The sequence below is a fragment of the Doryrhamphus excisus genome, chromosome 6 (genome assembly GCF_030265055.1).
Source record: "Doryrhamphus excisus isolate RoL2022-K1 chromosome 6, RoL_Dexc_1.0, whole genome shotgun sequence".
NCBI lineage: Eukaryota > Metazoa > Chordata > Actinopteri > Syngnathiformes > Syngnathidae > Doryrhamphus > Doryrhamphus excisus.
In genome coordinates this window covers 17,977,329-17,994,554 of record NC_080471.1, presented here as the reverse complement: position 1 = coordinate 17,994,554, position 17,226 = coordinate 17,977,329, and the positions used below count along the sequence as shown (strand labels likewise).

The window sequence follows — 17,226 nt, the reverse complement described above, 5'->3', positions numbered from 1 at the left end:
GTTATCGCAGTAGGTTCGAAAAGATGCTTTTAATTGTATTTTTCTCAATCTGCCGCATCTCCGCTGACAGGGGAGTCCCGCCTCACACATTGAAAACCCCTGCAGTAGATGGATCTAACGTGTGTCTACATTAATAACAAGTTAACGACACAAGACTGATGACTCCTGTGATGGTATCACACACCTGCAGCATCAAAGGAGTCAATTGGGGATTCAGTAAAAAAAAAAAAAACATAACTGTATGAGTCAGTGAAGTTTTTGCACAATAACCGACCTTTTATCTTCATTCCTGGGTTCTATTTGGCACAATTCCTTCCTTCAAACCCAGCACAGTGGCAATCTCATTCAATGTCTCTTTAACTCTTTTTGTCTTATTTCTACAAACACGCAATGAACAATTGACACCATTTTGGAATCATCCAATCATGACATTGATTTTCATCGGGTGGGAAATAAATGAAATGAAAAGGTTATGAGGTCAAAACAGCTAGGTCTGTGTTTGATGTTGCCTTCCTGTCACCAGCAGGGCTGATAAGGGGATTCTGCACATACCTGTTGGTGTATAAATGGCCACACACACACACACACACACAGACACACATGCATTTATACACCTGCTGGCGTTGACCATGAGCCTCAGTCAGCACAGCACTGAGATACAACAAGTCTGATTAAAACTGTTGGCACTGAGGGAATTCTATGTTTCAGCCATCAAGATGGACACGGTTCACTTTGTGAGTTTTGTTTGGATAAATCTGACGGATTTGTAAAAATTCTTTAAATATCTTCTTGCAGGTGACCTTCCTCCTGCTCTTGCCCTTTCTTGAGCGTGCGTTATTGGACAACAGTTCAGGTAAGACCACTACTCAATAAAACAGCGATGGCCAACCTTAATAAAGTGTTTTTTTTCATGATTCTTTAACAGTGTATGTGGGATCAGTGTTTATGGAGGAGGCTCTTCACAGGGCCATTGAGCTGACGGATGCTGCCTATGCTCACACCAGCCAAAGGTTCACACTGCATCATGACAACACCCAATAAAGGGTGTTTATTTTCTTCAATATATTGTGTCATTTTGTAGGATGACAAAGTCTCTGTCTGACGGTGCTCTGAGACCGACGGATCTGTTGGCTCAGTTCAAAAAGACAGAGACCAGAACTAAGACTCACATTCGGGCTGCAGAGCTGCTGGACAACACAGTGGAGCTGATAAGGGAAATGGTCTACACTCACACTATGAATCAGCCCGGCAATCACGGTATTCAACGTTTTACTCGTCACACACTCCATATAATACTGTGGTTGTAGTTTACAGTGGTAGGGAGCACTACACTAAATACTACTTAAATTTCTTCAAAGTTGGCAGGTCTGTTTTTGAATTATGCTGGGGGAAGGGGGACAGTTCTCTCCCTGTTGAAGGCTTTACGAAAAATAATTGAGAACCACTGAGTTACATTATTCAGCTACATAAGCGGAGCAAAGCATGAAATGACTATGATGAAAGAAGTGTATTTCCCCTCAAGATCTAAGGCGTTTTACGTGCCAGGAGGCCTTTGTCTACTATATATACACATACAGTTGGCCCAAGCAATATGAATTTATAAACAATCGCTCTGTGGTGATTGACTATGGTGTAAACAAAGACTAATTCTGCCCACTAAATGTCAGTGATGTTCCATTATTGAGACATGACATTAGATTACTGTCACACTGCATGGATTCAGCCATGGCATGATAGAATGAAAATAACTTCTCCTTTTTATTGTGGAAGTGGTAAGTTTTTTTGTTTTTTTTGTACTTCTCCCCCCTTTGTTTTAAACTCTTTCTTAAGATTAGAATACAACAAATAAATGAGAGGCTGACTAGTCAGATAATGGTTGAATCCATAGTTGTCTCTTGTGTCCCTGCAGTGATCCTGTAGCCTGCACATTAGCAATGTGGTTTAAACAAAGAATAATACAGTGGATAATAGTCTATGGGGCTCTAATGGTAATGTCAAACAAGTCTATGTTGTCACAAAATGTGGAATTTATTAATGTTAAATCTCACTTACTTACTATTTCACATTTATTATGTTAAATCCTACTATTTCCCCTCAAGATCTGCTGAGTGAAGCAGAAGTCAAGACTGTACTGCAGGCCACCGGCTGCTTGGCTTTGTTGCACACACCCCACTGTCCCACTGGATGTCTGTCTGAGCGCTACAGGTCCTTTAGTGGACATTGCAACAACAGGTAAGCTCTGAGTAGTCTCATTAAGTTAGACACACACTGAAATGTCTCCAGTTCACATACATTGACCTTGCTAGTGAAATGCTACTCTTTATATAAAATACATTTTACCGAAGTACGTGGTGATATGACCGTACAATGACATAATCGGTCATTGGATGGTCATGTCACCTTGTACTTCGGTACGTGACAAAAATAAAATTAAATAAAAAAAAGCAGGAAGTGAACAAATGTAACAGTTACTGATTGTAAAAGTACCAGATGGAGGGGTAGGATTTAATAAGCTTTGCTTCTTCCTACTCCTTTTGGACATGTGGAACTGTGAACTGCACTCAATTGTAATCTGATGCATGTTCAAATGAAATAAAACCATTACCATTACATTTTAGAATCCATATTTTGGTTGTGCCTATTTCTCAGACAACATCCCAGATGGGGTTCTGCAAACATTCCATATTCTCGCTGGCTGCCTCCAGAGTATGAAGACATGTGGGGGACACCCAGAGGCTGGGACCCAGACCATACATACCACAACTTTAGCCTGCCTCATGTAAGAGCCCAGTAATGGACTTCCACCCCCCCTTATCCACACCTCTAAAGACCTCCTCTCCTTTGTTGTCTGTTTAGGTTCGCCTGGTGTCTCAGGAGGTTCTCTTCACGCACAATGACAATATCTCACTAGACTCTACTCTGTCCCACCTGCTGGTCGAGTGGGGCCAGTGGATAGACCATGACTTGGTGCTGACCCCCCAAAGCACCAGCACAACAGCCTTCCGAACCGGAGTAGACTGCACCCGCACTTGCAGCCGAGAAACACCCTGTTTCCCCATTCAGGTGTTTTGTCGTGATTCTTTTTGATGCGGTTCTTGTATTGGATAAGATATCTTAGCATCAAGGTTCTCCTCAGATTCCACAGTCCGATCCCCGACATGGCACGCAGAGTTGCATGCCTTTCTTCCGCTCTGCTCCAAGCTGCGTGGATAGTATTCTCCTCCATCAGCGACGTGAGCAGCTTAACGCTATCACCTCCTTTGTGGATGCCAGTATGGTGTACGGCAGCTCCGACAGCCAGGCGGCGGCGCTGCGTGACCACTCGTCACTTCTTGGCTCAATGGCGTGTAACTCACAGCATTCAGACGGGGAGCTGGCCTACATGCCCTTCCTGCCACGCCAACAGGCTCACTTGGACCCCTGCGGCCCTCGAGAGCAATCTACGCCTCAACACAATGACACTTCTTGCTTCCAGGCTGGTGAGTCTTGTCCATTCATGTCCTCTTTGATTCAACGACGCTCATGTTGATGTTTGCCAGGTGATTCAAGAGCAAATGAGCACCTGGGCATGGTAGTCTTGCACACGCTCTTTCTGCGAGAACACAACAGTTTGGTCAAAAGACTTCACAGACTCAACCCCCACTGGAGTCCAGACACCCTCTATCAGGAGGCCCGAAAGATCATCGGAGCCACGCACCAGGCATGATCCGACTCTTTAGCCTCGGTCTATGTGAATTGTGACATTGATGTGTGTATGCAAACTGACAGAAATGTCTATGATGTATATGCTTATGGGATTGATAACTCTGACTTAAGTCTCCTGCTTTCCAGATCATAACATGGGAGCATTACCTGCCACGTGTCCTCGGAGAGACCGCCATGTCCAAGCATATGTCGTCCTACAAGGGTTATGACAATAACACGGATCCCAGCATAGCCAACGTATTTGCCACTGCCGCTTTTCGCTTTGCTCACGTTACCGTGCAGCCGGTTGTGTCCAGACTGGGGCCAGGGTACACCCCTAACTCCCAGCATCCATCACTTCCTCTGCATCATTCGCTGTTTGCCTCGTGGAGGGTTGTCCAAGAGGGTAAGCTATGGTGCTTACTCTTTTATCTTATCAGGTTGGATTTTTGTGAGGCGTATGGAGTATCCTAATACTGTCCACCATCCCAGTTTTAATGTTCTCTTGGTTGTTGTCATCAGGTGGTATTGATCCAGTCCTGCGTGGCCTTTTGTTGTCTCCTGCAAAGCTACAGACCCCAGGTCAGATGATGGTGGCGGAGCTAACTGAGCGTTTATTTCAGGCTCAAGGAGGGATGCCTCTGGACCTGGGGGCCCTCAACCTTCAGAGGGGCCGGGACCATGGCCTACCAGGTACCGACTTTTTCTTCAACACAGTCTTCATTTTCTGCAAAAGCTGTAAATGACCTTCATCTGATCCCTATCAGGCTACAGTTCATGGCGGAAGTTCTGTGGGCTCTCTGTGCCCAACACAACAGCCGAACTTGCAGAAATTCTCAGTAACCCGACACTAGCTCACAAGTTCCAGCAACTGTATGGGACACCCCACAACATTGATGTGTGGTTGGGGGCCATTTCTGAACCAGCTCTACCCGGTGGCCGAGTGGGACCGCTGCTGTCTTGTCTACTGGCCAGACAGTTCCAAGCCCTTAGAGATGGAGACAGGTACCCGGAAGCAAATTTCGACTTAACGCTGTTTGATGATACATCAAATCTCTTGTGTGAAGGTTTTGGTGGGAGAAGGAGGGAATATTCACCAGCTCACAGAGGACACACCTCCATTCCGTGTCTCTATCCCGAATCATTTGTGACAACAGTCACATCACCCACGTACCCAAAGACCCATTCTCACGCACAGAGAGCCCTGGGACCATGCTGGCCTGCTCCAGCCCCCTCATCCCCCACCTCGACCTCAGCCCGTGGAAGGAACCGCACTCTGGTAAGAAAAACCACAGTCACAGGGGTGTCCATCAGACTTTGATGAGCGTCTCACCCTTTCCCCAAGATCCAAACTGTGGACCCATACCCAGAATTCAGTCAGGCTACTCTCTACTGTGCGAGCCTGTGATCATGTACGAATGTCAGCCTGGTTTCAAGCTGCAAGGTTCTCCAACCATCAGTTGTGATGTCCACAGTCTGCAGTGGAGCTCACCGCCTCCCACATGCCATGGCATGAATATCTCAACTCTAAATAACAGATAAGAAAGTACAAAAGTATATTTCTCACTGTACTATAAATCTGCCTTTGACTTTTTGTTGCAGATATCAATGAATGTGAACAACAAATTCCTGTTTGTCCACAAAATATGGATTGTCTCAACTTGCCAGGTTCCTTTTCCTGCTCAGGTTGGTACAAATACTTTCAAATCAATTATTGCTCATAATTACTCACAATCTTATGTAAACACATCAGTGACACTGCTACTAAGCGTTATTTAGCATTTAGCTTTTTTTGTTGCAGAATACCAGTTGCGTAAATACTGAGTCAAGATTGCTGCTACTCTAAATAATCTAGACTTGAACACTGTTGCTGTTTGTGTGCGCTGACCCAGAGCTTTCCCAACCATCCACTGTGTCAGTTGTGACTGCAGCCATAGTCGTGATAGGTGGTGTGGTCGGATTACTGATCATAATTAGCCGTTTTAAAGGGTAAGTCTAATTGAGGCTAATTGAGTAAGTGCACCAAACCTACATATATATGAACAATATCAATTACAGAATGTCTGTTTCAGGTATTTTCCCAGCAAAGATGCTCTTGTCTGCGCTGGACATTGCCAAGGGAAAACTTAAACAACAATTTAAACAATGTTGGGAAATGAATTAAGCTCTTTTTAGTAGTGGACGGAGGTGGCAGTCTGAGTTGGGATCAATTTAAGTCTCAAGTCTCAATCTCAAGTAAAAAATGTGGAGATCCAAGTCACGTCTTGTGTCAGGTTGAGTCAAGTCTAAAGTCATAGGCTTGAATCTTTTGAGTCCTTCAACTCATTAGCACTTTGTAACAATATACTGTATATAAAATTTGAAAAACACAATTTAAAAATGTTGCATTTTTTATTTTTGTGGAATAAGACCAGTGTGGTAAGACTTAAAGGGGAACTATTGTGCTCATTTTCTGTCCCTTTGTATTGAGTTGTGGACTCCTGTAGAGCAGCTACACACAATAGCCAGCACAGAAAATGGTCTGTTTTCTGGAATTGTAAACAAATGTGGCTTTCCCTTACGAAGCAATGCTAGCAAACAGCTTGGCGATTGGTAGGTGGGAGAGCAGAGCTTGGGGGAGGGCAAAGAGCTTGTCTAGCTTACAGCCATGCCCGTATAAAGAGGTCCGCTCCTCTGTGACATCACAAAGGTGCAGTTTTACCACACCTTCTGAAATTTAGTGTTTTGATCCATCCCAAACTTCTTTCAGGGCTCACTTCCAAATGCGCAAACCTCATTAACTGAAATTTTGGCATAATTTAAAAGGGGACCCATAATGCTTTTTCCACTTTTCTGACCTATTAAAGCAGTTAGAATATTGTATTTTCTTGTTAAACAAATAAGTTTAGGATAGCTCAAAATGCTCGGTTTCAAAAGGCGCGGTAAAACTGCCCCTTTGTGATGTAAAAAATACAACATTCTTACTATTAGACTAAGAAATTTGAAAAAAGCATAATGGGTCTCCTTTAACTCGGAAGAAAGTGCTGGTATAGGATTTATGTAATCCACACGATTGTTTGTTCTTAAACCTACAGTAACTGGATGTTAATAGATACATTCAATGAGTCAGATTCAAAGAGAAAATATGTTGTTGAAAATTACAATCACAATGATCACGAATTGAATACTTTGAATGGGGGCGCATTTAACGGAACACATTCACTGAAAAGCTCAAGTATTTACATGTCGTCAGACCACAATCCCACTTAAGCCCCACATCAATGATGTCAAGATCCGAATCAAATTGCAAATCTTCGATGATATTGTCCCGATGAGTCCGAAGTCATAATTGCGAATGTAATGGAAACCGTAACAAGAACCAGCATGTTGATATTTCTAGTTCAAAATGAGTATCAAAGAACAAGGTCATGTTATGTCCTTTGTGCTGTGTATTATGTCACCAACCCGTCTCACTGTACTACAAATTAATATGACTTACTGAAACTGAGGTCTACTACAAGCTGTATTGTGAGGTCTGTGAAGAATGAACAAGCTTAGAAAGGTATTTTCAAGCCGGAAACCACAGGCTTACAGGAATGTCCGAATGCTCCGAAAACACATTTTCATTCCATAAAGCCCTGTGAGTTGGATATGGCCTCAATGTTTGTTCAGTATCCCGGTGTTGAATTCCTTTATACAAACCTGTAAAACAACATGGGTGTGTCTTTGTGTTTTATGTCACTGTACACAGGCCATTCACGGTGTTGACGTCAAGGTCACTGGAAAATATTTACCAAGAAGTAACACGATTTATGAAATGACAAGTAGGAAAAGCATGGCATTGTCAAACCTAAATTGTTGACAGTTATCGTCAGTACATCAAAGCTGGGACATCTCAAAGCCGAAGAGGCCAAGAAGAGTTTATTGCACTTCTGTATCCACATTTCTTCATTTTCACCTTCAATGTACAGTTTTTTTGAGATGACGGTTAAAAATGCTAATAAATCTACGCCATGAGATAAAACACCCAATGCAAATTCCATAATATGGCTTTGGACTGCGTTGGACATGCACATACAGTACAGGAGCCCCCACCTTTTCCTGTATCTACAACAGAAAAAATTGTTCTGCATCTTATATTTCAGCATGCATTTTCTAGAGTAGGGGTCACCCAATTTTTATCAGCATTAGAGCTACTATGACAAAAAGGAGAGATAAGCTTCCTGTTGGGAAGCCTCTGGGGCCAAATACCATGCGTACACATAAAAGGTGCACATACGCCACTTCCCATGTATTTATTCAAATGTACAAAAATCCACATTGGTACATTATTCCCACGTATTTTTCCAAATTTATAAAAATCCATAAACAGGGATTCGGCAGACCATGTATAGCCTATACAGTCCTTTCCGGTGTGAAAGGACAAAATAAACATTTCAGTTTGATTTGTTTTATTTCACTCTGTTATGATGTAATTGAATAAGATCTCTACCAGCCAGTAAAGATGTTCAGAATAGTCAATCTGTGTTGTGTTGCACAATCTGGCCGTAAGAAATGCCAATTCGCAGACCACAAGCCAGCTGCAGCAGCACTGCAACTGTGTCCTGGGTTGATGCAACAACTGCATGGTGAGTTCATAAAAATCAGCAGGCTTATGTTAAAATTTTTCATACCGTTAGCAGGATCTTGTTTATTTATTGCCCCCTTTGCGGTTCCCTTAGCTCCAAGGCATGGAATTTATCGTTTATTTTTGTGATTCCAGGATACGTGCCCACGTCTGGGCAGGTGAAGGTTGTGGCGCACTTTCATATGCACACAATTTCAGCATTATTAATGTGTATGAAGGAAAAACACGTGGGAATATACATACGTGGAGTTTTATACATAGAACAGAAAGACTGCATATGCGTGTTTCCTGTTATGTGAGTACACAGATTTCTACACCTACAGTGGTATGAAAAGGTTTGGGCACCTCAGGTCATTTTTAAGATTTTCCTTTATAAGTCACTGGTTGTTTGGATCAGCAATTTCAGATAAATATCATATAGCTGACAAACACACTGATAGATGAGAAGTGAAATAAAGTTTATAGCATTTACAGAAAGTGTGCAATAATTATTTAAACAAAAGTGGGGGGTGGGGGTTGCATGGCGGACGAAGAAGATTGCATTCCAAGACAAACACTTACTGCCCACAGTAACCTTTGGTAGTGGTTCAAAGTTGAAGTTGGGCTGGGGATGGATACTTCCACCATGACAACGATCCTAAATACTGCTTAAAATTCTACAAAAGGCATTCATGCAGAGGAAGAAGTACTACAATGTTCTGGAATGGCCACCTCAGTCCCCAGACCTAAATATTATTGAAAATCTGTGGTGTGATTTAAAGTGGGCTGTCCATGCTTGGAAACCATCAAACCTGACTCAACTGGAGATGTTTTGGAAAGAAGAATGGTCATAAATACCTTCAACCAGAATCCAGACCCTTATTGGAAACTGTAGGAAGTATTTATTTCTGCAAAAGGAGGATCTACTGAATATTGATGTCATATTTCTGTTGGGGTGCCCAAATTTATGCACCTGCTTACTTTTGTTTAAATAATTACTGCACACTTTCTGTGAATCTGAAACTTTATTTCACTTCTCATCCATCGCTGTGTTCGTCTGCTATATGATATATTTAACTGAAATGGCTGATCCCAAATTGCCTGATTTATAAAGGAAAATCTTTTTCATAGCACAGTAAATATCCACAGAATTGTATAAATTTGGCCCCTAGTATATAGTACATACACAAAAGTGTTGATTTCAGAAGTGCAAAACTGTGGAGGACGGTACGTACGACTAATAAAACATGCCAAGCCAACATCAGACTGCAACTGCTGCTTCTTAAAAAGGCATCAATCAAGAACAAAGTGCAAGCTTGCAAAATTCAGACTGATCTGATGGCACAAACCGTCATGGACGAGCTTGGCGATATCTCAAAGTAATGTGTATAAAGTTTTTGAATGTATATGGCACCTATTTCAGAATAAAATTATACATTATACCATTTGTTTACCTGTACGATTTTCAGCGACGTCTTGAACCTGATTTAACTCAACTTGAATTCCACTGTACAGCTTGTATATGTATGTATGTATATATATATATATATACACACACGCATACATACATAAAATCTATCTCCGATCTATCATGTATATAATCATGTAAAATTTTACATGATGTAGTTTTTTTTGTAGTCTTGATGTCATGTAATGTGTGTATGTGTGTACTGTAAATATATAATACACACGTCTTACATTAACATAGAATATATAAGTGTGTACATATATATCTATTACATATACACACACACAACATACATACATATACACATACCTATATATATATATATATATATATATACACACACACACACACACATACATATGTACACATATACAGTATATATTCAATGTTTATGTAAGTCTTGGAACTTTACCTTTCATTATCTTATTGTGATAGGGTATTTCCTTGGTTGACCACTACAGCATTAAAGCTGTTATTAATTACCACATTGTAAGCCTGGCGTGCTGTGGTTGGCTCCTCAAGCTGGTCCAGCGGGTCCCCCAACACTACTCCGTGAGGTAGAAGCCCAACTTGGCCACAGTCATCTCCCTGCGGAGACGCATCACCTCCCAGAACATTTGCTCTGCTGGATTCCGACAATAACAACACATTAGATTAGGGCAAAGCAGAAAATGTGATTTTATGAATGAACTTACTTACCATCGTGCCTGACCAGGCCCTGCTGAATGTAGCGGATATACGTAAAAAAATTACACACAGCCGTGATCTGGAAAGGTGAAAAGAGGCGATGTAAAATGGCAGCGGTATCACTGAAAGGATAGATAGAGCTCAGAGAGACACGTACCCGTGCTCGACTAGAGGGGGAGATGTAGTAGTAACTCCCCTTGTCACCAAGTTTAATGCGATGTCTGCACAGTCGCGACACTCCACTTAATGCACATTTTCTAAAAGCAGATCAGAACAGTTCATTGTTAAAAGATCTGCTGCCACAATAATAACATCCTGTTTGGAAATGATGAAACATGAGGGTAGGAAAAAGTGCAGGAAGTTCAGTTAGTCACTGACTGCAATGTGTACGTGGTTAGAGTTCAGACACGTGTATCTGGTGCATTTATTGACATATTTGAGAATAAAATGAGCTGTGTCAGCACTAGGGATGTCCCAGTCCATATGTTTGGCTTCCCAGCTGATTCAATTTTTTGTAGTCTTGCCAATCCCATCCCATCCGGTATCGATCCTTTATTTTCCAATACTAATAAGCTTTTGTTATAAACATGAATTTGTGGAGTTAAATATGGTTATGAAAATAGCTTTTTGAAGCATTAAATAATGCAAACAAAGTATTGCTAAATGTACTTTTTTAATTCGCCATTTGTTACGAACATGATACACCAACCGGATCAGCCCGATCTCGGATTCTTGAAAAATACACCGTATCGGCCGCTGATTCCAGTCTTGAAGATTGAATGGGGACATGCCTAGTCAGCACAAATCATCTCATTCTGCAGTAAATATGGACGAGTGGGAAGTTAAAAAGATTCCCAATCTGACTTACGTCTCTACTGCTGCCCTACAGCCGCTGGAAACACAAGATTTGGAAGTGAGACAGTGATTGGTAAAGTGCCCGCTAATAAAAGCCCCCAGGTGGTGACACATGATAAAGCAGCAAGAAACCCAAACAGTGAAATGTCCAAAGGTCGAACAATTCGGAATTTGACCACAATATAGAGGGAAATATGAGCAGATATAAAAGTGGAAATACAGAATTAATTGTCAGATTTTGCTTTTTTCTTTGTTTTTTGTGGCAGTGTTAAATGAAGGAGAAAAAACACTGGAAGTTCTGTGAAGAAAACAAATTTACATTCAAAGCAGTCAACCCATCGTATCCCCATAGCCCTTAGGGGACATCTTAGGATGTTAAATGCCTTCTTTTTACATGTGTAGATTAAAAAATGAGACACCTGAATCAAATGCATCTTTGTTTTGTGATTAATTTTAGTAAACTGTTAGTTGTTAAACATATAGATATGTCTTTATCAGTGGTTAACCTTATTTTTCACATGCATGACAGTTATCAATGTTTGACAGTGCCATTGTTCATTTAATAAAGGTTTTATGTTGGTGAATGTTTAACCATTACTTGTCACAGGGAAACAAATAAGAAACAAATCAACGGTCGCTCATTCCGAATAGACTGTTTGACCTCAAGAGGTTCCACATAGATGAGGAATTTTTAGTGTTGCCTAAGCTGTAGTGAATCGTGAAAAGAAGGACAATGTGGGTGTTACAGACAACTCACTTAGGGCCGCCACACTCTATCACCGAGGCTTTAACCATTGGTAATGCTGACATGGCCACAGGCTCGATAGTCAAAGAATTGTTTTCCACGGCACTCTGCACCAGCTGGGACAGCTGTGGACAAAAGCAGTCACACAAATTAAACTTCAACAATCAGAAAATGGAGCCCTGTGTCATTCAAAAGCTAGGAACCTCTGATCGTGTAAAGGAGAGGCAGGGTGTTATTTCTTCTCTGTAGATCCGACTCATGAGGGCAGACGAGCGATCTAGACTTGGATGTTCCTTCCACAGCAGGAATTCTGCATAGAGAACTGAGTCCATCTGCAGAGAGACGATATCAACACAAATTGCAGATTGTTAGGACTTTGGGAGTCATTTTGGCTCCATCCACAGTCTATAAGCAAACACAACCAAGAGGCTGAGCCTGATGAACGGGAAACTGTTACCTGTCTGCTGTCAGGCCCTACCCCATCCCTTTTCTCCTGATAATAAGAGTCAAAGGTCACACTGAAAGACTGGCCAGGCAGAGAATCAAAAAGATGATAGCAGGAACAGCAGGCTGAGAGACGGGCAGAACCAGACAGAAAAAGAAGAAGTTATGACAGAAAGGAAGGAAACAAGCTCAGTCCAGTAGCTCCACATTAAAGTTGAGAAAAGGGAAAAACAGGAAGAAATATCAAGTAAAATTGTGATACCATTACTTACCTCGCTGTCCTCTTTGGCCATAGGCTGAACAGCACGTGATGGCGATTCGGGTTTTCCAGGTGGGGTCGGGAAGCTGCCGCTCAGACTCTTGTTACGAATGTGGCCTCCGACCATTTTATGTGCCCCCCTGGTGACTGGAAGCTGCAACTGGGGGTGCAACTGGCGATTCGGGGAGGACGGCGTGGACGTCAACACCAGAGACTTGAGTGCTGTCACTTCTGCCTGCAGGACGTCGATCTGACCGACAATTACAGAAACTTAGTAAAGAATTGGAAATGACATGCATTCCAAAATGCAAAGGGATGAAGGGATATTTTGATTGTAGTTTCTCTACTTAATTAGAATGTTTATTTTTAGTAAAAACTGCCACAAGACACATTTTTTTATATTGAGATCCAAATAAAACAGAGACCAACTATAAATCTGCCAAATTTTAATTTTTTGGTTTTACTGAATGTGCTCTAGCAGCACGGTGATCGAGTGGTTAGCATCTTGGCCACACAGTCAGGAGATCGGGAAGACCTGGGTTTGAATCTCTGTTCCGGAGTTCCCAGTGAAAATCCACACACGCACAGGTTTTCTCCAGGTACTCCGGTTTCCTCCCACATTCCAAAAACATGCAAGTTAATTGCCAAATCTCCAAATTGTCCATAGATATGAATGTGAGTGTGAATGGTTGTTTGTCTATATGTGCCCTGTGATTGGCTGGTGACCAGTCCAGGGTGTACCCCGCCTGTCGCCTGAAGACAGCTGGGATAGGCTTGAGGGCGCCCACGATCCTAATGAGGATAAGTGGGATAGAAAAAACTCCATCTCCATGTCATATTGGTGAAGCATATTATTGGTATGAACTTTGTAATTTTCTCATTTTTTCCTATATTTGCTGCTGTTTTCTTTAAATTTTCCAAATATTTCTACTTTTTCCTCAAATAATTGTTTTGTCCAGGGTGTACCCCGCCTCTCAGAAGTCAGCTGGGATCGGCTCCAGCCATACCCCCGTGACCCTAATGAGGATAAGCGGTACAAAAAAAATGGATGGATGCATATGCTCAAAATATCAAAAGGAAAACATCACACACCTTCCCCTGAGCCTCCTTCAGTTGTTTCTCTGATGCTGCTTGTTTGACATTCGCCTCCCGCACCATCTTGTGAGCTTCCTGATGTGAAGTTAAGGACAAATTTAAACCAGCAGTCTTATACATGCATTTATTTCTTCAGATTTATTTCACTCATGCTGACCTCAAATAGACTAGCAGTCAGTTCCTCCAGCTCTTGTTCCAGTTGATTCCTGACCTGTGACAGACGCTCACACTCCTTATCTTTCAGTTTCAGTTCCTAACAAAAGAGATAGTGGCACATTTAACACCAAATTATCTGCGTAACACAATACGGTGTGTATTAAATTACAGTACCCTCTTTGCAGCATCCAGTTGCTCGCTGAGGATCTCGGAGCCCTTTTCTTGAATTTCTTTCCCTCTAATTTCTAGCGAGGAGCTCCGCAAGCAGGAGTGGATACCACGATCTAGTCCTGAATTGGGCCCACTGTTGCCTCTTCCCTCCATTCTGGACTCTGGCTCTGGATCCAGATCTACTAATCTTAACAGGATCACAAGGAAAAAAACATTGGTGTTCCCTCTTCAAACTGTTTTTCAGTTTTCTCAACACATTACCTCGAATATTGTAGGGAAGTGGGTTTAGGAATGTTGAATACTTTTGCCAGATTTTTTTCACATTAGTTCTTCAAATTTCATAACAGTAAAAGCAGAAATAAAAATGTGTAATCCTAAACTGAATGGGTCTTTTTCTACAAATATGTTTTGAGAAATAAATGTCTGTGATACGTAGGTGATACGTTCATCACTGTGATACACATGACCTTGAACTTTTTTCCACTGCTCCAGGGTTTATGATATTTAATGCTCCTGGGCAAATTGGGGCCCTCTTGGCCAATAGCCTCACCAATATATGGTTTTCAATTTTTTTTTTCAGATGTCACTAAAACCAGAGTCTGCCCATCAAAGAATGCAAGGTTGCTTTGATTCCAGGTTTTAATAAAGTTTTGGACATACTGTAAGTATATTATAAGTACTGTGTTATCGATCTTTGCTGTGGCTTTGGCTGGTCTTCCTTTCAAGCAGAACTCACGTGACATCAAACATCTGGTTTCTATAGACAGCCGCAAAGAAAATGTATTATGTTTACTGTAAAGATATGGTTACTTCCTAGTCTGAGAGAAATATTCAACACAATACAACAAATACTTATCAGCGGGAGCTGCTAACAAAGTTAAAGCTGAAGTATCCTTGAGCTAACCTGCATTCAGACGTTAAGCTAGCAAAGCTATACTTACAAGTTTATACTGAGAAGCTGTCATGTCGAGTAAGAGTAACAACTTTACCCTGTCAGCGTCCACAAGAGAAAACACAACCGTCTGCTTGTCCTCCAGCTGATGTTGGTGTGGAGTTGGCGAATAATGACGAGCTGTGAGTTTACTCGACTGGACATTAGTTTTAAATCACTGCCGCAGACAGGGCGCGAAGGAATGCGGACGCTGACGTAAACAACCACAGGAGCAGCAGCACGGCGCTAACAAAAAATAAAAACACCAAGTTGGTGGGCAAAGTGGCTTTGTTTTGTACTCCGTTTTTTTCTTTCACCGTTTTTCCTCCAAAGTGGTCATTCTTGAACCGAGGAACGAGCACTTCATGCTCAGTTTCTGCCTGGGGTGGCATGTCACGTGACAGCACTCCTTTCACCAGCATCCAGGCATGTGTCCACGTGACCACAAGTCACTTTAATGGTAAGTAATTACGTTAACACTTTCTTTCACGTCCTTCCCCCAAGTTTAATATCTCAACAACTCTATCATTATGTGTGAGAGTCAAATAACATACTACACTCTGTCTGGATTCATCTCAGTTACAAGCTGCCAACTAGGAGACAGTAGGTGACATATGTCCTAAAGGCAATATAAAAACAATGACTGCCAGACAAGAGATTTTAGTGTCTAAATGAAATTGCTACGATGGGAATTGCAATGAAATGCGACTCATCCTTAAAGAAGTTGTCTCTAAGTTTCACCAGTGATATATGATGCATTAAGGTGATTTCATAGTTCCTTTTAGCCAATAGCAGGGATGGAACCAGGAATTCAAAATAAATTGAAAGTGATTGATTGATTTGAGGCGGCACGGCGTTCGAGTGGTTAGCGCGCAGACCTCACAGCTAGGAGACCAGGGTTCAATTCCACCCTCGGCCATCTCTGTGTGGAGTTTGCATGTTCTCCCCGTGCATGCGTGGTTTTTCTCCGGGTACTCCGGTTTCCTCCCACATTCCAAAAACATGCTAGGTTAATTGGCGACTCCAAATTGTCCATAGGTATGAATGTGAGTGTGAATGGTTGTTTGTCTATATGTGCCCTGTGATTGGCTGGCGACCAGTCCAGGGTGTACACCGCCTCTCGCCCGAGGACAGCTGGGATAGGCTCCAGCACCTCCCACGACCCTCGTGAGGAAAAAGCGGTAGAAAATGAATGATTTATATTATATAATATTTGCAAAAGCAGTATCGGCCCAAGCAAAATCGGCCATCGTCTAAGGATGATGGAAAAAAATCTGTATCGGCATCGGCCCAAAAAAAACGTATCAGTCGATCCCTAATGCTGACATGCTATTGTGCTTACCTTCCTACGACGCAGCCTTCATCCTCAGCCTCCCTTCTCCTGCTGGACAAGGTCTTGGAGCGTGTTCCTTGGCTGGAAGGGGTCCCAAAGAACACTGCAGAGGAATACACAGCTATTCCCCGCCTGCCTGCCTTAAGGACTTCATAGGCCGGACTGGAGGAGGTTGCGGGTGGTGGAGAGGAGGAAATCTGAACACTGTGAATTCCCTCAAAAGCATCCATGTTGTTGGCTTATTAGAAGTTGCTAGATGCCTCCACTGTTTCTCTTAAGGAGGCATATGAAGAAAGCTTCGCTTGTTGGTGGCACCTGGAAATAGAGAACAGTTACAGTAATGACAACTACTGAACAAAATGAATTCTTCACTGCTTACTCAGGTCATTCCAGGAAACAAGAACACAATACGGTGCAACATGCTTTCTCTGCCTCAAATATGATTAAAAGACTTAGCAGGAAATACTCACCACAGTGGTCCAATCCGATATCCACTTGCTTGTAATATTCAAATGTGACTGATCTGTAAGAGTTTAAAAAGTTGAACTCTGTCCGCACTTCGCCCCTGCTGTTGCTTGTCTGAGTAGACAGCAAGGGTTAATCACTAACACCTTACATTCTGGACAGCAGCTGTGCACATTACTGCCGACAGAGGACGCCACAGTACCATTTCGGCTTTTCCTAATACAGTATTACTTTCAAAGGAAAAGATAACCATGATTTTCAAATGGAGCAGAAATTAATAAATGCTATTCATTAATTAAATATGTTTTCACCTTCAGGCGTTGAATAAATAATGAATAATTGAAGAAA

The 17,226-nt window shown here is 42.0% G+C and overlaps 2 protein-coding genes across 6 annotated transcripts; one reads left to right on the top strand and one right to left on the bottom strand.

The window, feature by feature from the left end:
- Nucleotides 1–716: 716 nt before the first annotated feature.
- epx (eosinophil peroxidase) lies at nt 717–7,479 on the top strand. Its single transcript, XM_058076159.1, has 16 exons — nt 717–734; nt 796–853; nt 926–1,010; nt 1,082–1,266; nt 2,100–2,232; nt 2,650–2,779; nt 2,857–3,063; nt 3,137–3,479; nt 3,540–3,700; nt 3,832–4,090; nt 4,207–4,377; nt 4,452–4,689; nt 4,752–5,194; nt 5,287–5,370; nt 5,577–5,673; nt 5,757–7,479. The coding sequence occupies exons 1-16, from the start codon at nt 717–719 to the stop codon at nt 5,812–5,814; spliced, it is 2,670 nt and encodes an 889-aa protein (XP_057932142.1). The 3' UTR covers nt 5,815–7,479.
- Nucleotides 6,714–17,103, bottom strand: rab3il1 (RAB3A interacting protein (rabin3)-like 1). Of its 5 annotated transcripts, none has more exons than XM_058075157.1 (13): nt 16,884–17,100; nt 16,423–16,728; nt 14,153–14,336; nt 13,980–14,075; nt 13,820–13,897; nt 12,741–12,977; nt 12,482–12,514; nt 12,228–12,356; nt 12,037–12,149; nt 11,293–11,316; nt 10,582–10,681; nt 10,437–10,503; nt 6,715–10,362 (listed from the first exon to the last, which is right to left on the bottom strand). In XM_058075157.1, the coding sequence occupies exons 2-13, from the start codon at nt 16,641–16,643 to the stop codon at nt 10,283–10,285; spliced, it is 1,362 nt and encodes a 453-aa protein (XP_057931140.1). In that variant the 5' UTR covers nt 16,644–16,728; nt 16,884–17,100; the 3' UTR covers nt 6,715–10,282. The 5 variants fall into 5 exon arrangements, with proteins under 5 accessions (XP_057931141.1, XP_057931140.1, XP_057931139.1 ...); XM_058075156.1 differs by having other exon boundaries at nt 12,482–12,517; nt 16,884–17,099; XM_058075158.1 differs by lacking the exon at nt 11,293–11,316 and having other exon boundaries at nt 6,714–10,362; nt 12,482–12,517; nt 16,884–17,103.
- Between the last annotated feature and the right edge of the window lie 123 nt (nt 17,104–17,226).